General features: G+C 37.3%; 1 protein-coding gene across 2 annotated transcripts; it reads left to right on the top strand.

Moving 5' to 3' along the window:
- The first annotated feature begins 560 nt into the window (after positions 1 to 560).
- GJC1 (gap junction protein gamma 1) lies at positions 561 to 26,367 on the top strand. Of its 2 annotated transcripts, none has more exons than XM_083376491.1 (2): positions 561 to 654; positions 24,887 to 26,367. In XM_083376491.1, the coding sequence occupies exon 2, from the start codon at positions 24,906 to 24,908 to the stop codon at positions 26,085 to 26,087; it is 1,182 nt and encodes a 393-aa protein (XP_083232617.1). In that variant the 5' UTR covers positions 561 to 654; positions 24,887 to 24,905; the 3' UTR covers positions 26,088 to 26,367. The 2 variants fall into 2 exon arrangements, with proteins under 2 accessions (XP_083232617.1, XP_083232616.1); XM_083376490.1 differs by lacking the exon at positions 561 to 654 and adding an exon at positions 1,414 to 1,623.
- Positions 26,368 to 27,420: the final 1,053 nt, after the last annotated feature.

The following is a 27,420-nucleotide window of genomic DNA, read 5'->3' as shown; positions in this document are numbered from 1 at the left end:
CAGTGAGTTTCCACGGCTCACAGTTGACTTCAGTCTAGTGTTCCTGCTTCTACATCCAGCCATTGTACTGCACTGACTGACAAATAATTGTAAATTTGTTAATTGATTTAAACCACTAAGAAAGATTCTATTTTAATAATTTAAATCATGATTTATTCACTCATCTGGAATAATTTTTCTATAGAAATGCCTTCTTATTTAATATAATCTGAGCAGATATTTGTCAGTACTCACAAAAAGATGTAGATTTAATTTTTAAAAGGTGTATGCCATAATGTAACTAACTTATAAGTTGTACAAAATAATTTTAATTTAAAAATGTAAGAATTTTTTAATGATTACTAAATAGGGATTGTCTGGAATTTTTCATCCCCCCCTCCCTCCCCCTCATGCTATTTCAAGGCATAGTTCTGCAGTTTCCTGACATAAATTGAACTGTGTTTTGGTCAGGGAGCTGTGTCTGGGACATGCTTGTTTAGGTCAGAGTGCTGTGTTTGCGACACAACACTGTGTCCCAAAACACATACACAAACACAGCCTGTTGGCTTGCAGGGTTTATTCCAGAAACTGCTACACTGTCCCTGGAACTTCATAGTCTGAGAAGCATCAGCAGCATGGCCAGAGGGGCAAGCAAAATTCTCTGTTCCTGAATTAGTAAGTTTTGCAAATCTTTAGCAAAGAAATACATACTTGTAAGGTCATTTAAAGATGATTCGGTGTATGTTCAATTCAGTTGTACTTCTTTACTCTTTGAGAATGATAAGTCAGTTTTTCAGTTGCATAAAACATCTTGCTTGAAACAAGTGTCAGTTCTGTTAACCTACCTCTATATTATTAAATGAGAAATTAGAAGTTATATTCACAATTGTTTCACTGAAGTATTGTACATTTAATTTTATAAAATGTTCCTAAAATGTTTTAAGACAGTTTTCTGGCTTAAGACAAAGATGTCTAATTTTGATTTTTATCTGACTTGATTAGAAATAATTCTCACTGCATTCGGTGAAACTGCTTAACAAAAAATGCTTAACATGGCAGGCACTATTTCAGTGGAATTTCTTTCTTAATGTCTTCCATTGTGGTTCTCCTGTCTTTGTTAGAAGAGACATTTCCTTTAATTGCAGAGAATAATAGAAGAAAAAAAACACGAACAAAATGTTATATGACCCAAACTATTTTAATGAAATAATCAGTTTGACCTGTAGGTTTTAGGAGGGTGCAAGTCTACATCTGCAAAGTAGTGGACTGCACATTCACATTGTTATTACTCAAAAACCACTGTGAAAACAGAACTTAATGTCCCCCTGGCGAATGGCTGAGATTGAGATGCATATAATGTTCATGCACTGTAATAAGGGGAGGAGAAAAGGGTTGTGCAGTGTTGTCTCAAACAATAGCCGGCTTAGAACGTATCTCGGTGGCTGTCAAAACTTGTTTTTTGATGAACACAGAAAACATTTGGCCTTCTCAAGGATGTTTGCTATATCAGTGCTAAGACTGCTTCCTTGGGCAACATTCCTATGTTCAGCATCTTATTTTGTGGGTCCCTTTTTATCGCATATTTCTTGATGACTTCTTGGGGCTGAGTTTCTTTTCCTACCCTCCTGGAAACCACTGGAGACTGTAAGTAGCTGGAGACTATAAGTATATTTGTACAGTGTGGATCCGTTTCTTTAAAGGAAATAAAAATAGGGTAATGTAAATCTTTCAAGCAAATTCTGCTTTTTAAAAAATAACATTAAAATATATGTAATGTATGCTTGATGTGAGGAATATATTGGTTTGCAGATCTTTAGTTTCTTGACTTTTGAAATAGTACAAAATTCTACAATTAACTTTTATGATTTAAATTCACTGCTGGAAAAATGTTTATTGAATCAAAAGTGTTTATGGAAGGCATATCAATAATTGAAAAAACAGCAGTTAACTGAACACAGATGACTATTACAGCAGAACTTTATTCCTGATTTTTGGATATTCAAAGCAAAATGACAAATCTCAGAAAAAATAAATTATTTTACCATTCTCATTCTCTGGATGTATTTATTATTTATTTATCACAGTGAGTTGTATCCCACCAAAATCGTTGGACACAAGGTGGTTTACAGTGGTCTTAAGACTTTCCTTTTTACGACTTTATTTTTTAAAAAACACATTTCACTGGGATGTAATTTTAAAAAATTATTTTTAAAAAATAAAAATATTTTTTTAAATAGATAATATTTTTACAGCCAAAGTATTGAAAAAAGCACTAATATCCATTAAATTATTAATGTTTTGTATTGCTAGCTTATAAGCTTATGATTCAAATGTCAATTGAAACCAGAGCTGGACTTTTTTTCCAAAAAAATTACATCTTACACAGATGTATTGTTACATCTAATCTTGTTGCTTCCTTTGTTTTTTTTTTAAATTCAGAGTTAAAGTATCCACCTTTTATCTGTTAACAGAGGAAGAACTGGAGAAAAACTACATACTAATAGTAAATTTCACATCAATTTTTTTGAATCTAAAAACCACAGGAAATACTTTCAAAACAACCAATGGTGGGCTGTGTGTTTGATTCTAGGGTTCAATTTTTTTTAATGTTTAGCATAATACCTGAAAATTAAGGTTAATTTTCCCTAACCCATGCCTTCAGAAATGAATGTCTAAATGTATGTTATCTATATGGAAGTCCTTATTGTTTAAGGTTTAATTAGCTGCTTCAATTGCCAACAAATACAAAGATTGCAATACTAATCTCAAAAACAACCATAACATAGCTAATGGTAAGGTAAATACCATTCTCAAATTCGGAAATAATAATATAAAACAATATATATCATACAGGGACACAAATAACCCTGCCCTTGGCTATGTTGAAAAAAACCGATCTTTTTTCTAAAGGACAAGTCAAGTCTGTCTTCTAAGCAATAATACTTAAGACTTATATACCACTTCACAATGCTTTACAGCCCTCTCTAAGTGGTTTACACAGTCAGCATTTTGCCTCCAACAATCTGGGTCCTCATTTTATTGACCTCAGAAGAATGGAAGGCTGATGCATTTTGATAGGGATATGGGGGGAGGGGGTTTGCTCCTGAGGCTATTTGCTGCTTTAGCAATTAATCCATGCTGCAAGTTACAGAGCAATCCTTTGGAAGCACACTTTCTGGTTTAGATTATGTATTATGTATTATGTATTATGCAGTGGATTCACATATTAACCTAAAACATGACTTATTGGACCATGGTTTATTAAACAAATAATTAATTGGTTTAGAAGGTACACTAATTATGGATTATGAACTACAGTTACTGAATTCCCATAATTATGGTAAGTCAAAATGAAAAAAAAAACAATTTGATGAGATGTAACAAAATAATAACAGAATAACAGAGTTGGAAGGGACCTTGGAGGTCTTCTAGTCCAACCCCCTGCTCAGGCAGGAGTCCCTATACCATTTCAGACAAACGGCTGTCCAATCTCCTTGAAAACCTCCAGTGATAAAGTACTTCTGCAGGCAAATTGTTCCAATGATTAATTGTTCTGTCAGGAAATTTCTCCTTATATTTAGATTGGTTTTCTCCCTGATTAGTTTCCATCCATTGCTGCTTGTCTTGCCTTCAGCTGCTTTGGAGAATAGGTTGATTCCCTCTTCTTTGTGGCAGCCCCTCAAATATTGGAATGCTGTTATCACATTACCCCCGTCATTTTCATTAGACTAGGCCAGGGGTAGGCAACCTCGGCTCTTTTATGACTCATGGACTTCAACTCCCAGAATTCCTGAGCCAGCCAGTTGAAGTCCATGAGTCATAAAAGAGTCGAGGTTGCCTACCCCTGGACTAGGCATATCAATTCGTGTAACCATGTTTTAGTCTCCAATTCCTTAACCATCTTTGTGCTCTTTTCTGCAGTCTTTCTAGAATCTTAACATCTTTTTTACATCGTGATGACCAAAACTGGATGCAATATTCCAAGTCTTAGCAAAGCATTATAAAATGGTAGTAGCACTTCACAGGATCTTAATTCTATCCCTCTATTACTGTAGTCTAGGACTGTGCTAGCTTTGTTTGCTGGCTGCAATGCACTGCTGGGTTAAATTTAAATGGTTGTCCACTAGGACTCCTACATCCCTCTTACAATTACAACTATTGAGCCAGGTACCACCTATTGTATATGTCTGCAATTGGCTTTTCTTGCCTATATGTAAAACCTTGCTTTTCTCACCCACCATTGAATTTCATTTTGTTAAATAGGGACTAGTATTCATGTTTGTCACAATCCTTCTGTATCTTGAGCCTCCCTTCTGGATTGTTGTCTATTCCCTCCAGTTTGGTGTCATCTGCAAATTTGATAAGAACTGAGCCTAAGACATGATTGTCTAAAATGTGTTTGAACCCAGTGTTTGTCTTACGTTCTAGATAGAGTTGGGACCCAGTTGAACTTCTGAATATTACATAGATAGATAACTGGTCCATACATAATATGAAGTAGTTTGTGAATGCATACATTAGCACAAAAATAAACCAGTGTCAGTCTTCTAGTTGTGCAACTATGTATTTTTGCTGCTCATCCCTACTGTTTCCTTATTTGCAGAATTTTGCATTTTATTTTGCTTTTATAATAACTGCCCAGTTATTAAGAATGTCTCTAAAATGTTTTTATGCTCCTCAATTTATCACTTGTTGCTTTTGAATGTCATCTGGCATATGGATTATTATACGTCCATTTATAATTATTAATTTCTCTGATAAAAGGCTCAGTTTCTCCTCTGCATAATGCAACTGACCGTCTTTCTATGGTCTTAGGATGAGAAGGGGTATAAAAAGTTGGGACTGGACCTGGTTGATTTGCCATTGGCCTATAGCTATCCTTATTGGAACTGCTATGTCACTGGACCACATTGCAATGGGTTATTAATGTAAGTGATGTTGTGTTATTATGTTTGCTATGTTCCAAATTATTAGCAAAATAAACCTCCGAATCTTAAAGTAAGAATTATTGTTTTGTGTTGTTGCCTTGTGTTTCTTTCACTGAGTTTTTTCCATAACACTATGGTAAATGTTCTGGGATCAGTAATGGACTTGAAAGAATCAGTGTCCTTACTCAGTGAGGTTAGTAAAGATCACTTTAGAGAACTGGCTATACCATAACCCAGCTTTCTATAGCCTGTTGTTTCCTGGCATTTTGAATTAATGTTTAATTTTAGCAAGTAATGAATTTTTATTTTTGCATAAGCGTAATTAAATCTGGATTTGAAATTAAATAAATGAACTTTGTCTAGGCTTAGTTTGTAAGATAAGAAAGTTGAGAGACTTGACTTTTTATAATGTCCCTGAATTAAAAGTATTGTATGGGAAGAAAAGTGCTTATTAGAACTGTGCAGTAGCCAGGATTCAGAGTGGAAAAAGCAGTTTACAACATGGATGGGCACTTATCACACTTCCTTAACTCAAATGTTTTTCACGAGGGGAATATGTGGAAACTCAAGAAAAATGACAGGTTCTTTAAGGAGTGTTGACAGATGCTATCTGAGCAGTCCCATGGATTCCAAATCACCTTCTTTGAATATGGATTACTGAAGATCCCTATTGCTCATTAATCTCCTTTCCTATTTTACTGAGATGTATAGTGTCATAATAATGTCAAATCATTATGAATCAGTGTTTTTCAGCTTTTGGGGGTTACTGAATACATTTGGAACTTGAAAAATATGTAATGATTGCCCTGAAGTGTTTCACGCCTAAACAAATAACAAATTACTATGGAAAAAGAAATGCATGAATATAAAATTAACTATGTTTGCCCCTCAAAATATTCCATTACATCCCTTAGCTACCCTAGATACTTCTACATTGCCCCAATTTATCTTGCCTAGTAGAGAGAGGAGGGGAAATGGGCCTTTCTCCTAATAAAGCACTGTGTTGCAACTATCCAGCATTTTCCAAGAATGCCTGTGAGATCTTTGTTGAGCTCAGATGCATTGAAAATACAGATAAAGCTAAGGCTGCAGTTTTGCTTTGCAGCATTCTAGTCTTTTTTAATTCAATAAAAGCAAATAAAATCATTTTGGGCAGGGAATTTGGCAGACATGAAAGGAAATAGAATTGGATACATAATGCCCACTTAGTTGGGTCCAATAACAGAATTATTACTGTGGGGGGCTATTTCATTGCACACAATTTTACAATGCTATCAGAGAAATATATTGTTAAAAATAACATGAAAGAACTGTAGAACACATCATGCATCTTTAATTGCTGTAGAAAGTATTCCTGATAGATTGTATACACATGTCTATTAAAATGGCATTTGAATCTTGAGGGATCGTAACTGTCAGAAGCCATTGGCCATGCAAAATATAATGGTATGTAGAAGTTACTAGATTTCCACATAAATCTTACAAAATAAGTATGTGGAGGATAGATCTGGTAGAGATAAGTAGCAGTGAAAACTATTCTCACAGCAGATACACAAGGTTTAACAACCAAGAATGGAAACCATCATTGTGCTTGCTAGTGTTTCCTATGACCAGCTGGTTAGCACTACTTTTAGTGTATTGTTGATTTGATCCAGCAAAGAATGGTCTGACGTTTGTTGCTGGATCCTATGTGTCAGCAGTAAATTCAGAATATTTAGTGTTGCTTCTGGGTATGATTGGGCTGGGCACTAAGAAGCTAAAAAAGAAAGTGTACATTTTTTAAAGGAAGTCAGAGCTACTGTGAAATGGTAAGCCCATGTCAAACCTTCCTCTTCCCTTTCTTTGCAACAAAATCTACTTATCTCACCAGTAATGCTGTGTATGGATGGATAAATTATACACTTATTTATCAAGGGAGAAACCTGAATTCAGGATTTGTCATACCTACAAAATAGACCAACTAAGAAACAGATACCATATAGAGCTAAAGCTACTCTTATAAAAGCAAGTGTAGTAACAAATTCTTGCAAATCTGAATATACTCTCCTTCTGCCCTCTTTCATCTTCATGTGAATTGGGGTAGTGGGGGGAACTGTCTGAAGTATTTTTGTAAACTGCTTTCTTGGTCTGTGCTCAGATCTTGTTTAGGTGATAGTTGCCTTGACAATGAATCTTCCCTCTGTCTTCAAGACCATACTGGTTTCAAGGTGTTTTGTGAGTCTTGGATTCTGTTTGGCTTAAATCTTTCCGCAGCCACACTTTCATAAACGATCTTAGGGTAGTTGCTGCTTGATTTAGCCTGAATCCCTGATCTACTATGTTTTCAGTATATTCACTAATTATATTGAATCATAGGGCTATTGCATGGAAATAAAGTATATGAATAGGTTTGAACAAAAAGCCCTCATACATTCTAAGAATATTGCTCACAATCTTTGGGGAAAAGGACAAAAATGCTTTGTAAATGATGTTAATGTTGTCATTGCCCTATGCCCTGCCTCCCCCGTGCAGGCTAGGAACATCAAATAGAATTGAGCTGCGTTGGGAGCTCTGTCTTTTCACATGCGTCACAAAAGGCTAGCATGTGCTTGTTATCCTTGTCCTATGAATGGCTCATTATTTTAGTGTATAACTTCCTTTTTTTCAGTAATGAATAAAAATGATGTATTGGATTCCCATAATGATGGCTCAACTGTAATGTGATAGTGTCTTTTTCCTACTTTATGCAAAGTTTAAAAACCTGTAAATAATCAAAATACTACTCAGCAATGTAATCTAACATGATCTGAAACATAGTTCTGTTTTGACATTTTAATTTTTTCATGACTTATTTTAAAATCCAGACTTGAACTTTCAAGACCTGTATTTGAGGCTTCTAGTTTACCAATATCTAATGACATAATAGAACTTGATTTTAAACTTTTTAAACAGCAGATTTTCAAATGGCTTCAAACATACATTTATGATAATGATTGAAGCTCAATTATTAACTGAAAATTTTAAATATTTTTGGAATCCTTGGCTACTGTTGATTTTGCAGTATTGTCTGTGGAGAAAGAAAAGGCACAGGAGTGCCTGGATTTAATGTGGTAGATTGCAAGAACAGTTTATTGTTTTTCATAATAAAAAGTAATAATAATAAAAGTAAAAAAAAATCCTGAATGTGCACCTATCATTCACAATGCTTTGATGTCTTTTCAGATCCTTTTGGATTGGAAGGAGGGAGGGAGGAAGGAAGGAAGGAAGGAAGGAAGGAAGGAGGCAGAATTTCTTCATAGATTCCTAATTTATCAAATAGAATAGAATAGAATGCTCACATTCCTGCCTACCAGATGTGTGAATTAACAATACAGTTAATTAAATGGGTTGTAGACTGAAGTATTATGAATTGGGGCTTCTTCCTGAGTTATAAATAAAATTTGAATCAGGTGAGTTAATCCAAGAGACATTTCCTCATGGAGTCATAAGGCAGCAAAATGTTTTATTTGCTTATATTCAAAATACTGGCATAAGTAAATGCAATATATAAACCTTTACTTTTGGTTTGTTGCTCATATCCATATAAACCAGAGAACAGGTTATACATGTAACATTGATACCTACTCCACCTTAGGTGCTGCTTCCTGTTTGACAGATTTAAACATGTTTAAATACCGGTATATTTAAACAGTTTCATAATGAAGCATTGATTTGAGTTAATAACTCAAAAGTTATAGGAGAGGGAGCAAAATGTATGAAGATTTTTAAAAGCAGAGTATCAAAACTTGAATCACTATGATGCCTGCTAGCTTCTATTGCTAATCAACTTGCCATAGAAAAGGGGGGAGGGGTAGAAAACGAGTGGAGGAAATGAAATGCCAAGAAGCCGTTCACAGACCATGAGAGCCTGCACTATGTCAAGGTCATTGCGGCAGGTGCTCAATGGAGAAGTGAACTGTTCCCATAACAAAAAAGTATTACTATTGGATAGTGTGAACACTCGGTGGGTGGAGGAACAGGAACCTATTGTTTAATTAAGCAAGCTTCCATGCAGGAAAACTTAGAGCTGGTTTCGCTTCTTTAGTTCCGAGATGGTTTATCTAATAAAGCTTTACCTTTGGGACTCAAAGGTAATTTCCTCACCTAGAGGAAATTTTCTATAGTTTTGTTGGCTTTGCTAGTCAGACAATTGTCGGACAATGAGGTTTTTAAGAAGAGACTGGACAGTCACTTGTCTGAGATGGTATTGGTTCTCCTAACTTGAGTAGGAGGCTGGACTAGAAGATCTCCAACGTTCCTTCCAGCTCTATTCTGTACTATTCTAATTTCAAGGATGAGAATTTGATTCTAAAAGTGTGCCTTTTAGTTTAAAAATCTGCTTATTTGAACTATATGGAATCACTTTTTTATATATAAAATATAGCTGCAGATAACTTCCAACTTATAGGGCCTTGGAAATTTGAGGGAGATGGGTAGTTAACAAGCATGAATTATAATAATCAAACAAACAAACAAAAATTACTAGTGTCTGAAAGTAATGAATCTGCCAGGAAGCTGGTAATCTGCTTTTGATGCTGTTTACACAGGTAGAGAAGCCTGAAGGATTTAGGTGCTACTTCTGCAGTGCTGTACTTTTATTCTGGCAAAAGGGAACTCATGGAAAACAGTGGTCTTGTATGAAGAATGCAAGCCTATTTTGAGAGAGAGAGAAGGCAAAAAATATGGCACTTTGGAAGTGTTAATTGAATAGTGACTTATACTTTATGTATATTTGGAAAGTTACCTTTATGTAACAATTCTACTGATAGCCAGAGGTTAGGAATATCTTTCTCCATCTCCCTATCTGTCTCCATAGCACATTCTAAAGTGACTCAGGTTTTTAATTCCCAAAGACAAACTTCAGGTTTTTTGGTTATTTCTTTAAACTGATAACTCTAATTCTTGCAAGGACACGCTTTGTTATTGGGGCATAATAATATGTTCTTAGGATCCACTGGATTAACTTTATCTTCTCTTTTCCATAATATATTTGTTAGTTTGTTTACCTTCCTTAAGAAATGGAACTCTAGTGAGAGTTATTTATTTCACTATTTTACATGTTGAAAATGTAAATGTGTATGTTTTCAGACTATATTGCATTACGAGAGCATGATGATGATGTTTTCCATTCAGTCATGTCCAATTTTTGGCGATTCTATGGGCCAGGTCTCTCCACATCTTCCAGTCTTGCACTACTTCTTTGAGTTGTTCTATGCTCTGGTTAGTGTCACCTTTGATGGTATCCAGCTATCATATTCTTTAGTAGCCTGATTTACCACTAACTTTCAAACGTAATTGTTTCTCCGGTGAATACCCCCACATGATGGGGCAAAATAAGTGAGATGCAGTTTTGTGATTCACAGCTCAAATGAGTCGATTTTCTTCCTGTTTTGCTTCTTTAAGGTCCAACTTTCACAGCCATAGCTAGCTGTGGGGAACATGATAGAGCAAACTTAATATATATTTGTTTGCCAAGCTGATGTTCTTGCATTTCCATATTCTGCTCATGTTCATCATGGCTGTGCAATTCAGTGCAATCTGATGTTTATTTCTGGGCTGCATTCACTGCTTTGAGCGATCTGTAGGGAAATAGATTTTTCCATATATTCCACCTCTTCACCATGAATGTCTATTTTGAGGTTTCCCTTCCTTGCAGTGGTCACGAGCTTGGTCTTTTTGCATGTTCAGAAAGAGACCAAAATTCTCACTTTCTTCTTTGATTTTCTTAATCAAATGTTTCAGGCCTTCTTTGGTTTCTGAGAGGAGAGTTATATCAGCAGTATATTGAAGATTATTCCTGTTTCTTCTTCCTATTTTTACCCCAATTTTTAATTCTTCAAGATCTAGCTTCCTCATGATCACTTTGACATACAGGTTGAATAAGACAGGTGAGAGAATGCAACCTTGATGTGCTTCTTTCTCTATCTTAAGCCAATCAGTGTCTCCATAGGGTAGAGTGGCTTCCTAATTTATGTATAGTGATTGCACCAACCTAGCCAGATGTGCTGGTAGTCCCAAGTTTTGTAGGGTTCTCCATAGCTTCTCATGATCAACACAATCGGTAGCTATCTTGTAGTCGATGAAGCATATGTACATGATGTTTTGGTACCCATGAGAGTTTTTCATGATCCAGTGCAGATTTGCATTATGGTCACAGCTGCCACAATCCCTTCAGAAGCCGGCGTGGACATCTGGTAATTCCCTTTGGATGGTTGGTGCTAGGTGTTGTTTATTTATTTATTTATTTTATTTAGTTATATTTATATACCGCCCTATTCCCTGAGGACTCAGGGCGGTTTACAGGGAATTAAAAATCCAAAATACAAAAATTAAGAACCAAATTAAAAAATATTAAATTAACCCTGTAGTCAGTTAAAAAGAACCCCAAATTAAAAATTCCTCCTCAGTCTGGGCCCGAGAGCTCAAAGAGCCAGGTCTTCAGGCCCCGGCGGAATGATCGGAGGTCAGGGGCAGTCCTCAGCTCCACCGGCAGCTGGTTCCAGAGGGCAGGCGCTCCCACCGAGAAGGCCCTATCCCTGGGTGTCACCCGCCGGCAATCTCTCACCGGCGGAACCCTGAGCAGACCCTCCCTGTGGGAGCGCACTGGGCGAAGGGCGTTTGATGCCGGCAGCAGGTGTTCCCTCAAATAACCCGGACCCAGGCCATGTTGTATAATTTAAAGCAGAATTTTGCTGAAGTGAGGGATGACAGCTATTTTGCAATAATTGGAGCAATCTTTAGAGCAGGGGTGTCAAACTGCCGGCCCCTGGACAAGATGCATCACAAGGAAACCACGCCCACCCCATTGCCGCCAATGGGGAAAAAGCTCCAATACATTGTGCGACATCATGTGACGTCACAAGTTTGACATGTCTGCTTTAGAGTCACTCTTTTTTGGCAATGGAATGAACACTGAGTGTTTCCAATTCTATGGCCAGTTTTGGCTTCCCAGATTTTCTGGCAGAAGAAAATGATTCTGGGTGATACAGGTCTCAGTAATTCTGCAGGATGGTGTCAATACCAGGAAACTTGTTTGATAGTTGGCTCATCATCCTTCCTCAAGGATATTTTTTTCTATTTCTCTTGTCATCCTGAGGCTGGACTCCTTAGCTACCTGCATACAGCTGTTCTGTACATTCTTGCCATCTGTTTTTGATGAAGATTGGACATTTCTTCCTCTTGCTTTTTCATGATGCCTTTAGGAGCAATACAGGTAATCCTTGACTTACAACAGTTCATTTAGTGGTCGTTCAAAGTTACAAAGGCACTGAAAAAAGTGACTTCATGGCTGTTTTTCACACATGATATTTCCAGCATCTCCATGGTCATGAGATCAAAATTTGGATGCTTGACAACTGGATCATATTTATGACGGTTGCAGTGTACTGAGGTAATGTGATCACCTTCTGTGAGTTTCTGACAGGCAAAGTCAATGGGAAAGTCAGATTCACTTAATAACCATATTACTAACTTAACAATTGCAATGATTCATTTAACTATGGCAAGAAAAGTCTTAAAATGGGGCAAAACTCATTTAACAAAAGTCTCACCTAGCAACATAAATTTTGGGCTCAGTTGTGGCTATAAGTCAAGGACTACCTTAAATGGTGCTTGTATCTTTTTGACTTGCATAATGCATTCCTGGTGTGACCTTTTCATGTAGTCCGTTTCAAGCTGTTTACATCACTCATCCCAATAAACTTCCTTGCTGCCCTCTGGAAAGATGCATTTAGTCTTCTTGCTTCTTCTTTGTTCATCTATGGTTTCATCTGAATGCCACTTGTAATAATTTTTCTCTGGCTTCTTGTATGGTGCAGTTCCAACTATGATCAATTGAATTTCCTACTACAGTTCACCTCAATTGTATATTTAATAGGGATTTTGATAACATCAAATTTATTTGGAGACACTGCCTCTTTGATGGTGCATAGTTTGACTTTAATCTTGGCCGCCAACAGTTCATAATCTGAACCACAATCAACACTTGGATATATCTTAACAATAAGGCCCGAGCTTGTTTGTTGATGATAGCCAATATGATTACTGTGAAGTCCATTTGGTGAGGTCCAAGTGTATAAGCAGCATTTGTGCTGATGCATCCTGTACATTCATGATCCTAAATCAATGTCAATTTGACAAAATTGTTGGGAGGATAGGACTTGCGCGAGCAGTGGCTGGCATGTGTACGCAGCTTGATTTGCGCAAGTTAGGTTGGACGTGTGTGTGCGTGCACACCGGCCCATTGCTCACCCAAGTCAAGCTGTGTGTGTGTGTGTGTGCTGGCCTGCCATTTGCATGGCCTTGTGAGTAGGCCACGACCCAGTAGTGGGCCCCGGCCCGGGGGGTTGGTGACCCTTGTGCTAATGGATATCTTAAGATTCAATATAAACAGAAAGACACTTGCTGTCTTTTTTTCCTCAGAAGATGAATAATAAGAGAATGAATAAAACTGACATTCGGTATGATAAAAGATCAGTCTTTGGAAATAGGGCCGACTATTTTCAGATATATGTGTGCTTTAGTGGAAGGGTAGCAGTATTCACAAAAGTTGAATTTCTCTGACCTTTGGAATTTGGACCAGTTTCTAATATTTTTGTTAAAGGGGGGAGACATATGCATGACAAATTAATACATGTATTAATTTTTTTAGTTATTATTGCATAACTTCAGGAATTACAGAGTGCTTGTGTTTGGTGAATGTATCGTAGTCTATGGAAATCTTTTAAACCACTAAGCTGCCATAAGTTCTTTTTTTTCTCTTCAAGTTCCCCAAATTGTCAACAGCTTTCTCTTGTCTAGGCTGTCCACAGTTCTTTCATGGTCTTTGTACATTAGGAATAACTTCTTCAATAATCAGTAATGATATCTCCCAGAATATGAAGCTTGAGGGCTTTAACTCAGCATGTATATTCAGCTTGACCCACTAACATTTTTCTCCCTTCCTTATCCCCTAAATGGTTTGCCTTGTGCCAAAAGAACAGTTTGTTCTGTGAAAGCAACTTTATCTTTACCTCATTTCCACCACAGATAAAGAGAGATTTCCCTCTTCAGTGAAAGGATACTAATGCATTGATCCAGCTGTATCCAATGTAGTTTTAAGCCCAGGGAAATTTCCTTTGTCAAAGAATAACCATCACTCTATCACTCAAATATTGGTAATTGGAATGTTTTTCTTCCATTCAATTGTGTCCAGTTCTCGGAGACTGCCTGAATAAGTCTCTGAAGTTTTCTTGGGAAGATTTTTCAGAAGTCATTTGCCGTTGCCACCTTCCTAGGGCTGAAGGACAGTGGCTGGCCTAAATTCAACCAACTGACTTTTGTGCCCAAGGCAGGACTATCCCGGTTTCTAGCCTGATGTCTTAACCACTACACCAAAATGACTCAATTGGAGATAGAGATGACCAAATTAGGAGGTATTTCTTTTGTGACAGTCTTGAACCTTACTGTATCATTTAACTTTCCACTTGTTGATGTGTAAGGCAGACATACCAATGGATGAAGGTTGGTTTAAACAAGGCAAACACTGCCATGAATAAGTACACCCCATTTTTCTGGGAAGTGTTTTTGAAATCTCTCACTGATTTAAAGATAATTTATGTCCTACTCTCTGGAGAGGCTTCTATTTCTGTGCACATATTTTATGCTGTTGTTTTTTTTGCGATATAGCATTTATCTGTGGGGAAAGTGGGTAATATTGTTTGCTTGAACTAATCCATTTTTAAAACTTAATTTACAACATGGCTTTTAAAAAAAACAACACAGTTATCCTGTTCTAGCTATAATGTGCGTAGGTGGTTTTTGAATTATATACAACCATTCATTCAGCAATAGTTCAAAAGTATGTGGTGCTGAATGAATGTTACCTATGCCTGGTCCATGAAATTATGGTCATTGTAGTGCCCCCTGCAGTTACGACTATTGCAGTGCCCTCTGCAGTCATGTGATCAAAATTGGGGAATATGGCAGCCCACCCACACTTAAAAGGGGTATTCCAACTGTTGCCCTTTTAGCCATCCTACACAGTGGTATACAGTAGTGTCAGTACTGGGGCTGAGGTAGGGAAGCCCAGACCCCAGCCAGCTGCCACCATCCCTAGGCCTGTGTCTCAACCCCTGTCCTATTGCTACTAAGGAGTGCTGCCTCATCTCCTCACTGGGCCAGCCAATCTGTGGAAACGTCACTTCTGCCACCCTGAACGCTGCTGATCCTGCACTCTACTGGTCCTGTTTAGAGAATTGTCCTGTGCTCATCTCACATGGCCAGGGCCGAGAAAACAAATGGAGTGCAAGGTGGCAAAGGCTGTCGGACACAGGAAGGAGGAGTATTGGAAAAGGAGGCAGTCTTCTCTTGCCTTATGGAGACTTGGGAATGGAAGGAGCTAAGCTGGAAGTGGCCTGGCTTGGGATGGTTCCTCATCTAATGACTGGTGAAATTTGGTTAACACAGTGACAAGGAGTGCTAGGATTGCTATTGCTAAGGCAGCAATGTGATGTTTCACACTTAGTATCGCATCAGTTAGTAATGGAAATTTCAGTCCCAATTACCATCACATGAGGTAACTGAGGACTGTCTATTTGGTGTGTTTCTTAGTTGGAAGTTTTTAAGTAAAAGTATTTTTCAAATGTTGGGAGAAAATATATTAATTACCTTTCATTTAATGCTTTTGTGTATAAAAGTCATTTAGTTTTCAGGTATCAAAAACATGTTGTTGTTGTTAGTTGCGAAGTCGTGTCTGACCCATCACGACCCTATGGACAATGTTCCTCCAGGCCTTCCTGTCCTCTACCATCTTCTGGAGTCCATCTAGGCTCACACCTACTGCTTCAGTGACTCCACCCAGCCACCTCATTCCCTGTCGTCCCCTTCTTCTATTGCCCTCAATCTTTCCCAGCATTAGGCTCTTCTCCAGTGAGTCCTTCCTTCTCATTAGGTGGCCAAAGTATTTGAGTTTTAGCTTCAGGATCTGGCCTTCTAAAGAGCAGTCAGGGTTGATCTCCTCTAGGACTGACCGGTTTGATCGCCTTGCAGTCCAAGGAACTCGCAGGAGTCTTCTCCAGCACCATAGTTCAAAGGCTTCAATTCTTTGGCGCTCAGCCTTTCTTATGGTCCAGCTTTCACTGCCATACATTGCAACTGGGAAGACCATAGCCTTGACTATACGTACTTTTGTTGACAGGGTGATGTCTCTGCTTTTTAGTGTGCTGTCTACATTTGCCATGGCTTTCCTCCCAAAGAGCAAGCATCTTTTAATTTCTTGGCTACAGTCCCCATCTGCAATGATCTTGGAGCCCAGGAAAATAAAATCTGTCACTACCTCCATTTCTTCCCCATCTATTTGCCAGGAATTGAGAGGGCCAGATGCCATGATCTTGGTTTTCTTAATGTTTAGTTTCAACCCCCGTTTTGCACTCTCCTTCTTCACCCGCAACAAGAGGCTCTTTAGTTCTTCTTCACTTTCTGCCATTAGAGTGGTATCATCTGCATATCTTAGGTTGTTGATGTTTCTTCTGGCAATCTTAATTCCAACTTTTGATTCATCTAGCCCTGCCTTTCTCATGATGTGCTCTGCATATAAGTTAAATAGGCAGGGCGACAGTATACAGCTTTGCCGGACTCCTTTCCCAATTTTGAACCAATCAGTGGTTCCGTGTCCAGTTCTCACTGTTGCTTCTTGGCCCGCATATAGATTTCTCAAGAAACAAATAACATGGTCTGGTATGCCCATCTCTTTAAGGACTTGCCAGAGTTTGTTATGATCCACACAATCAAAGGCTTTAGCATAGTCAATGAAGCAGAAGTAGATGTTTTTCTGGAACTCTCTAGCTTTCTCCATGATCCAGCGTATGTTAGCAATTTGATCTCTAGTTCCTCTGCCTCTTCGAAATCCTGCCTGTTCTTCTGGTAGTTCTCGATCCACATACTGCTGGAGTCTAGCTTGTAGAATTTTAAGCATAACTTTACTAGCATGAGAAATGAGTGCAATGGTGCAATAGTTTGAACATTCTTTGGCACTGCCTTTCTTTGGAATTGGAATGTAAACTGATCTTTTCCAATCCTGTGGCCACTGTTGAGTTTTCCAAATTTGCTGGCAAATTGAGTGTAGCACTTTTACTGCATCGTCTTTTAAGATTTTGAATAGCTCAGCTGGAATACTGTCACCTCCACTAGCTTTGTTGTTGCTCAGCTTTTCTAAGGCCCACTTCACTTCACATTCTAGGATGTCTGGCTCGAGGTCAGTGACCACCTCATTGTGATTATCAGGGACGTTAAGCTCATTCTTGTATAGTTCTTCTGTGTAATTTTGCCACCTCTTCTTAATCTCTTCTGCCTCTGTTAGGTCCTGCCATTTTGGTCCTTTATCATGCCCATTTTTGCATGAAACGTTCCTTTCATCTCTCCAATTTTCTTGAAAAGATCTCTGGTCCTCCCTATTCTATTGTTTTCTTCTATTTCTTTGCATTGTTCATTTAAGAAGGCATTCTTATCTCTTCTAGCTATTCTTTGGAATTCTGCATTTAGTTGGACATATCTTTCTTTTTCTCCCTTGCCTTTCGCTTCCCTCCTTTCCTCAGCTATTTGCAAAGCTTCTTCAGACAGCCATTTTGCTTTCTTGCATTTCTTTTTCTTTGGGATGGTTTTAGTTGCTACCTGTTGTAGAATGTTGCGAACCTCTGTCCATAGTTCTTCAGGCACTCTTTCTATCAGATCTAATTCCTTAAATCTATTTGTCACCTCTACTGTATATTCAACAGGGATATGATTTAATTCATACCAGAGTGGCCTAGCGCTTTTCCCTACTTTCTTTAATTTAATCCTAAACTTTGCAACAAGAAGCTGAGCCACAGTCAGCTCCTGGTCTTGTTTTTACTGACTGTATAGAGCTTCTCCATCTTTGGCTGCAGAGCATATAGTCAATCTGATTTCTGTGTTGACCGTCTGGTGATGTCCATGTGTAAAGCCGTCTCTTGGGTTGTTGGAAAAGAGTGTTTGCTATGACCATCGTATTCTCTTGAAAAAATTCTGTCAGCCTGTGCCCTGCTTCATTTTGTACTCCAAGGCCAAACTTGCCTGTTATTCCAGTTATCTTTTGGCTTCCTACTTTAGCATTCCAATCCCCCATGATGATAAGGACATCATTTTTGGGTGTTAGTTCTATAAGGTGCTGTAGGGCTTCATAGAACCGGTCAATTTCATCCTCTTCAGCACCGGTGGTTGGGGCATAGACTTGGACTACTGTGATATTGAATGGTTTGCCTTGGATTCGAAGTGAGATCATTCTGTCATTTTGAGGATTGTATCCCAGTATTGCTTTTCCTATTTTTTTATTGACTATGAAGGCTACTCCATTTCTTCTGAGGGATTCTTGCCCGCAGTAGTATACCTGATGGTCCATTTTAGTTTGCTGATACCTAAGATGTCGATGTTTAGTCTTGTCATCTCTTGTTTGACCACGTCCAGCTTTCCTTGATTCATGGATCTTACATTCCAGGTTCCTATGGAGAAAAAATCTTTACAGCATCGGACTTTCCTTTCACCACCAAACATATCCACAGCTGAGCGTCCTTTCGGCTTTGGCCCAGTCGCTTCATTCTTTCTGGCGCTACTAGTACTAGCCCTCTGCTCTTCCCCAGTAGCATATTGGACGCCTTCCAACCTGAGGGGCTCATCTTCCAGCGTCATATCGTTTTGCCTTTTGGTACTGTCCATGGGGTTTTCATGGCAAGATACTGGAGTGGTTTGCCATTTCCTTCTCCAGTGGATCACGTTTTGTCAAAACTCTGCTATGACCTTTCCGTCTTGGGTGGCCCTGCACGGCATAGCTCATAGCTTCATTGAATTACGCAAGCCCCTTCGCCACGACAAGGCAGTAATCCATGAAGGGGGAAAAACATGTAAGACAATATAATGCCTCTATTCAGGAAATAATAATTTTTAGTATGTCATTTGGGGAGATAGAGAGTTCTAACATTTATCCATGCTTTTGAAGATTGTGTTACTATATTTGGTTTTCCAATCAGACTGCTGCAATCTGAGAAAATGTGAGTGAACTCTAAGGAAATGAACATGCTCCTGCTGTTGCTTTCATGTGGATATTCCATAAAACTGAATTAGCCATGTAGGGCTATTTCAACTAAATGCATAAAACTGCCGAAGGGAGACAGACTACAAGAATGCTACCCATACATGGCTTGTAGGAAACTGTGTTTTTATTTTTCTATTTTCTTTTTAGATTTCTAAATGTCCCAAATGATGTAATAGGATAGCAGTAACATGATTTTGAGATGATTAAATATTTTCTGCATAGTTGCAAAGCTGGATATGTCAAGGATAGTGGTCAGTTGCTGAACCAGATTTTCAGAGTAGTCTGGATGCATTTAGAGCCCTTGGTACATGACTTCCTGCAGGATATGTTTCATTCTGTGTGTTGTCTCTGCTGCTGTCATGTCCATTTAATCCTAGGTGAAAACATGCAGTTTTGTTTAATATTATGGCCATAGCTCTAAGCAAAGCTGGAACTCTTTGGCTGTAGTTGCACAAGAAAAAGGAAACCAAACCAATTCAAAATCAGGCAGGCAATCCTTTCAAATACTTTATTGTCTTTAACCCAAACCATTAGGTCTGCAGTCCTTATATTTCATTTGTACTTCCCTCACTTGTTTTCAGTAATCTGTTCTTCTCAGAAGCAAGCATAAACTTAACAAAAGCTTCTGTAAGTTTTTAGCATAATTTAGCATGAGATGGAGAAAAGGGTACTTATTGTTTAATGTTTATGACATCGTTAACATTGTTCCCCCAGTTTTCAGATTTGAGGATACAGTATAATATCATATTCTGATGTGAAGTGGATCAAATCACAACTGCTTATCTGTTAATAACTAAATATACCCATCAGCTTTCAAGGTTGGAAATGAAGATTTTAGTTTAATACACCCAGATCCTAATATTTTCAAAAGACTTACACATTTGTTTTCCAAATGGACCCAACGGGGAAAGTCATCATAACATACTTTCAGAAAAATAAAACTGTTAGAATAAAGATCCAATGCAATAGTTGAACATCTGGTAGGTTAGAAACATATTCTAGGGGCCTTAGCTACTATAAATGTATATTACTAGTAATTTTTCCCCAAAGACTTAATGGGAAATTTAAATATATGACCTGAAGTTGTGTCTGTCTACCTATCTATTTGTTTATTTATATAAATAAACTTATTATTTTTACAAATAACTCAAGGTGGTGAACATAGCCAACATATCTTCTTACAATGCTTTTGTAATAAATCTAGCCACTTGCTAAGTGGCAACCCGATGAACAAAAGATGGGGGAAGCGTAGTATTTTTAAATGTGTTTAATAAAATCAGCCTTTTCAGTGTCCAGAAATAAATTTCATAAGTTGAAGAAAGAACATGTAACAGTTTATTTTTGAGGAACAGATTGGCTGAATTACCGTTTGCTTTCTGCAATGTAAAAACAGAATGGCAGACGAAGCAAAAAAAGGGTTTCTGAGATACTCTTCAAATGTTAATATTATTAAAAATTACATTCCTCTTTTTAGTATTTGTCCTACGAATCATAAAAAATCATAAAATCATCTTGAATTCCTGGTATGGGACATACAACATACACATTCTTGTTTTCTAACGATATGGATAGATTTATGGAAAGAAGAAAGAGAAGAAAATTGCTTGTGACTGTATAGCTGCTTCTCTGCTCCCTTTTTATTTTCCTTTAATACCTGAATTTGCCTCAAGGTGGGTGTGGGGGGAGATAAGCCATGGTTTGTTAAAATACCAAAGCAGGCTGGCAAAACAAAACTTCTGTTGAGAACTGAGAACTAGTCGCCTTAAATGCAGCTTTTCTTTATAACATGTCACATGAGATAAATTTGCATGAACTGAATAACCCTTTTATTTAGAAAATGAAATGACTAGAAAGATAATCTTGGAGGTCGTATGATACAGAGCTGACTGGAAAAGTTGTGACATTGAGATCTTGGAAAATTTGGATATATATTTAACTATTTTTGTGTCATTTTCTATAATTCAAAATAAGAAAACTGTCAATGTGGCAGGTGTAAAAAAAAATGGACGTATTCGGGCCTAATTTGTAATGCTTCCATTGGCAAAAATAATATGTAGTTTCCCAACATTTTCTGTAGCTAGCTAAGAGACTTTCTCTTTTTGCTTTTGGATTTTTTTTTGTCAACTTTTCCTTGTAGAACTCTCTTCTAGCTCAAAATTATTCCTAGGTCTCCTTAAATGTTTTACATGTATGAGATCTCTACATATCAGCCAGCAATGCTTATGCCAAAATGATGAAATGTGCTGTGACCTCCTGACACAAACTCCACTTTTTGTGTATTTTCATGGGATGTCCATACATATATAAAAGGGGGATAGTGTTAGTGTTGCAATGCCCACTTTGTCACTTGCTCCCTTTTGCTTCTTTCTGTGCACCCCCATCTCCAAAGGACCCAGATTGTTGGGGGCAATTAAGCTGACTTTGTAATAATGCCGCTTGGGGTGTGTGTGAAAGCCCTAACAAGCAGGCATATACATAGAATGAAGGCTACTGCTAAGCTTGTAAGCCGCCCTGAGTCTTCGGAGAAGGACGGGATATAAATGGAATTTTTTAAAAAAGGGATTGTCAATAACAGTAAAGTCTGGGATTGTAAAGATATTTCAAAACTTTTATTTTTCTTTCCTGTAAGGACTTCATAATTGATTTGGAAGTAGGGTTATAATTACAAATATAAGAGCACAAGAATTTAAATTTTTAAGAAAATTTATTGATAAGCAACTCTCATTTTTAAAGGGGAGTTTAGGTAGTTTTATTCCAAAATCCTCATTTTGATATGAAAATGTTGAAACTAGAACTAGAAATTATCTGGGCTTTCTTGGAAGGTACATGTGAATTGCTCTGTTCTGAAGGCAAGGTACTTCCAAACATGGTTTTTTTATTATGGAATTATTTCTTTTTATATATATAGCAACTATATACCGTAGTGTATTTTCTAATGTGACTTCTTTTTTTTTTCACACCACAGAAAATTGGGTGTGGTTATTTGTTGTGTTTAATTATTTACTAGATTTATAAGGCGGCCCAACTCAATCTGACTGTGTATGGCATACACCAATAAGAAATTATAAATCAGGGGAAAATCCAAATAACAAAAAACATTGAATAAATATAAAATAAAAAAAAATACTGGCCAAGCATAACAATAAAAACAACCAAAATGAAACTGTTCAACTGGACCCAAATTCCTGGGGGAAAAAAACTGGTTATAACAACCCTTTCCCAAAGATGAGCGGAGGCTGTCTTATATCGAGGGTGGGAGGAAGCATTCTACAGCACAGGGGCCACCACCAAGGTGGTGGTTCAGGACCCATAAGGTGGCAGATTTTAAAGGAGAAAATCTGGAGCATGCCCTTTTTGGCAGGATTAGGATTTATTAAATTTATATGCCGCCCTTCTCCCTAAGGACTCAGGGCGGCTCACAACAATAAAAATTAAGAAACACCCAGGCAACATGCAGTTCCAGCTGACTTTCCCACAAGCCTGTGTGGCGCTGCTGCCACTTCACCTCATCCACTTTTACATTTTTTTTACAGTGCTCTTCAACCCGTTGTACGCGTACCACTTGCCAGGTACCAACATACCACTAGTGGTATGCGTACAACTGGTTGAAAAGCCCTGATCTAAGAGATCAGCTAAAATCATCTAGGTGCTGCCACCTAGCTGGATAGCAAGTGTATATGCACATAGATTGAATGAATCTACAGTAATCGAATTTTAAAAGTTTTAAAGATAAAAGTTTGCTGCTACTGGACTTACTCCCTCCTTTCTTCCTTTCCTAATAGGAAATCTATACTAAATGTCAAAGTAACTGATATTACCGTGTGTGATTTGATAATCAAACAATGGTTATGTCCCTCAATTTGCTGTTGTACTAGTTCCATAGATAAGTGACATCCTTGCTTAATTTCTTACTGCTCTTTCCGTGACAGATACGTATCTGCTTAGTTTATGCTGATTTTAAATATATTTCACTCTTTTACCATAGCTTAAAGAAAACTCCAGTAGTGCGGTTCTGAATATCAAACTTAAAAAAGGATAATCCGTTTCAAATGGAACACAATCTGTTAATCACAAAAATACAACTTAAACATTAGAGTTGTTTATAAGTACTATTTAACAAACCAAAAATCAGTTCTGTCAGTTTAAACCTAACTTGACACAAGACTCTAAACTGGGAGGGTGAAACTTTATAAATGAAGTTGATTTAAATATTTTTTCAGGGTTGCAAATGGAATTGGATGTGTTTCAATTATTTTTCAGATTATGAAGTAATATGTAGTGTAAGTGCTTTCTGTAACATAGAACATATTTAGGATTGGTTCAGATTAGTTTTTTTGTCTATAATCTTCATTTAACAGCTTCATATTCAGGTTTAGAAAATGAAATGAAAGTGCAATTTCGTACTTCAGATATAATGGAGAATTGTTTAAATTAGCAATGTACATGCTGAAGGCAAGCATGCCTTTAAACTTATACAATACAGTTCAGTTAGTGTGCTTTCTTCAGGAAACCAGTTAGAAAGATCCCTTTTCCTCCAAAGTTTGACTGTATTCTTTTCATTGTTCATTTGTATTTATCTTATGTTTGGATTTTTAGGAGAATTGTGTACATTAAAATTACACTGAAAGGAGGCATGAGGGCAAAAAGTTTAGGAAGCCTGAATTAGATAATGAAAATGAAATAAAGTATTCTTCAGATTAAAATATAAACCTTACATAGAATTTTAGAATTTATATTTTTTTCAGGGAAATTCAGGCAAAATCTGAATATAACATTGAACAGTGGAAATATATTTTAAAATGTTCTACTAGGCCAGGGGTAGGCAACCTCGGCTCTTTTATGACTCATGGACTTCAACTCCCAGAATTCCTGAGTCAGCATATCATAGCTGACTCAGGAATTCTGGGAGTTGAAGTCCATGAGTCATAAAAGAGCCGAGGTTGCTTACCCCTGTACTAGGCTATCTGTCAGAATCCATTTATATCATATTCATAAATGGAATGTTTCAAACATTATTCCATGGATTCTGCCATCTCCCGAAGAGAAGAGAATAGATGTGTATTGAACCGGCAATAGGCATTTCAAAGGAAAGGAGAAGCCTTTTGAACTGGGGAAACAAAAGGGGGGGGCTAGCATCTGGTTTTTGTCACGGAAGACAGCAATAAACAGGAAGAGTCCTAAGTTCCTTTTTCCCACGAGATGGATGATACGAGAGAAAGGATGGGGGACTGACCAAATGGGGGTTAAGGGGGGTTAAACCGGGAACTCTTTATAAGGGTTTACTTCGTGGAATAATATTAAGTCCTGTCTCGTTCCTACAACCAAGCATGTCATAGTAAAGATTCTTTTTGGAATAGATTTGACTCCAAGAATTTTGTCTTCCTAAGACGTAGTTTGGGGTGGGTCCTGACACTATCTGTCCTTTGTTGGAAACTGTTTGGATATTACAGAGAATCCTCAACTTTTATGATCAGTCACTTAGCAACTGCTTGAGGTTACAACTGCTTCCAAAAGGGGTCCTTACAACCTGGATTTGAAGTTTTGACAGCTCCCCTCATTCTCCTGTGCAGTCACATGACTGAATTTGGGACGTTTGATAAAATTGAATATTTATATAAATATGTTCTGGCTTGAGCTTAGACAAGTTCACATTAACAAAATAAAAGTAGAACTAAATCATGTCACTATAAAATGTTAATAAATATTAAATGGAATAATTTTAGACATTTATTTTCTAATTTATTTCAGGGTGCAATAAAAGCAATATATAGAAAATGATAAAATCATGTATTATTCAAATTCAATGCTGGCATATTTTTCTGTTGTTTAAAAGAATATATTTAAAACCTAATCTGTTCCCTTCCCTTGTTGTTCTTAGGTAAACATCCTTGACCACAATGAGTTGGAGTTTCTTGACCCGTCTACTTGAGGAGATCCACAATCATTCCACATTTGTTGGGAAGATCTGGCTGACTGTGCTGATTGTATTCCGCATTGTTCTCACTGCTGTGGGAGGGGAATCCATCTATTATGATGAACAAAGCAAATTTGTTTGCAATACAGAACAGCCAGGTTGTGAAAATGTGTGCTATGATGCTTTTGCCCCCCTCTCCCATGTGAGGTTTTGGGTATTTCAAATCATCCTAGTCTCTACTCCCTCAGTAATGTACTTAGGCTATGCTGCTCACAAAATAGCTCGGATGGTGCAACATGGTGAAACGGAACGGAAGTTACGAAGCAAACCTCTTCAAATGCGCTGGAAACAACACCGAGGTTTAGAAGAAGCAGAAGATGATAATGAGGAAGATCCAATGATGTATCCAGAGATTGAGGTAGAGAGTGAACAAGAGAACAAACAAAATCCATCCCTCGCAAAAATAAAGCATGATGGTAGGAGGCGAATCCGAGAAGATGGGCTTATGAAGATTTACATCTTTCAACTGCTGAGTAGGACTATGTTTGAAATTGGCTTCCTGATAGGCCAGTACTTACTCTATGGATTTGAAGTCAGTCCAACATTTCTTTGTAGCAGAAATCCGTGTCCCCATACTATTGACTGTTTCATTTCAAGGCCCACAGAAAAAACCATATTCTTGCTCATCATGTATGGTGTGAGTGGTCTGTGTTTACTTCTGAACATCTGGGAAATGCTTCACTTGGGATTTGGCACCATTCGGGACACACTGAACAGCAGGCGAAAGGAGCTAGAAGATTCAGGAACTTACCATTATCCTTTTATTTGGAATACCCCATCAGCTCCTCCAGGGTACAATATTGCAATGAAACCTGATCAGATACAGTACACAGAGTTGTCTAATGCCAAAATAGCACATAAACAGAATAAAGCCAATATTGCCCAAGAACAACAATATGGCAGCAATGAGGAGAACATTCCCACTGAACTGGAGAACATCCAGCGAGAAATCAAAGTAGCTCAGGAACGCTTAGATCTTGCCATCCATGCATACAATAATCAGAATAATCCATCCTGTTCCAAGGAGAAGAAGCGTAGAGGCAGCTCAAACAAAAGCAGTGGCAGTAGTAAATCAGGGGATGGGAAAACCTCCGTTTGGATTTGATGCTCTTCACTTGAGAGAGAATGCATACCTTTTTCTCACAGCGTGTTATATCTAGCAAACGGTGCGAAATAATCTCCAGTAGAAAAATAATTGGCCTTAGTAAAATTCAGAGATATTTCATGCTGCTAAATGGTATTGTGCAAAAGAACAGAAGAGAAAAGTAGTTATGCTCATCTACTGATGTTTCCAAAACTTGTATTCATGTTTCTTCCAGATCTGCAGAAGTCCCAGGGATTTTTTTTCAATTATTTTGTTAAAACAGTTTATATTGTATGTACAGTATTATGGCACCTTTTATTATGCACATTTTTGTATTTGTACATTGGATATCTCAATTACACATTTTATATTAAAAGGAATCAAATAGGAATTTTCAATGTTCTTCTGAAGCTTTCCTCAATTTCATAGAGATGGCTGATGTTACTTTATATTTTATAGAGGTTTGAATTATGGAGCAGATAATTCTGGATGACTGTCATGACTTTAAGCTTCTGCATAATAAATTAAATTAAACTTTAGGTTAGTGAAATATGTCTTCAGATGTACGGTAGTCAGATTTTTTTCCCCCTGTAGTGAATATCCTTGAATCTGAATGAACAAAAAAAAAATTCAGACTGGCTGCTTCTGGCACATAACCTTGTATTCAGTTTATGAAAGTCAAGAAAAAAGTGCCTGGAATTGATGTTTTATGAATTAAAAAAAGTAAGAGTTCAACCGCTCTGAAAGTAAAACTAAAATAAATAAATAAATTGATGGTTAATTTAAAACATATATTTGATACTGCACAGTTTAGACAGCAATTAGATATCCTTCAGATAATTTATACTGAAGCTCCCATATTACTTACTTTGGAATTATAGTCCAGAAATCTAAATGGTACTAGGTTGCCTATCCCTGATTTAGGAATGATTTCATCACCTCTTGAGCTTGGAAACAATTTAAAGTTTGGAAAAAAAATTAGGCAAGTTAAACTATTGTTGAGCCAAAGAAAGGCCTGCTTTCTTGAAACTTGAAGCAGTACTCAAATGGTGGGGAAAAACATCTTGACTTAAGGGAAATATAGAATTAAAAAATATTTGACTTTATTTTGAAGGGGGAAATGTTACTTTAAAGGCATGTAATGTATAACATGGTTCTTCAGGAAGTTCTTTATTGTGAGACGTAATGAAGAATTGTGAATTTGAAGTGATGGAAAAATTTGTACTTTGAAAAATCTGTTTATTTTAGCAGTGTCCAAGGTCAGTCTTCCTCCGTGGTCTTTTAAATTCCTGTCTTACTATTTATGTATTTCATACAAAAAGCAGCAGGAAACTACTTGGGAGCAGTGTATTCT

The sequence above is a fragment of the Vipera ursinii genome (assembly GCF_947247035.1).
Source record: "Vipera ursinii genome assembly, chromosome: Z".
In the NCBI taxonomy this organism is placed as follows: Eukaryota; Metazoa; Chordata; class Lepidosauria; order Squamata; family Viperidae; genus Vipera; species Vipera ursinii.
Note: the sequence above shows the minus strand (reverse complement) of the source record. Positions and strands in the feature narration are given on the sequence as shown.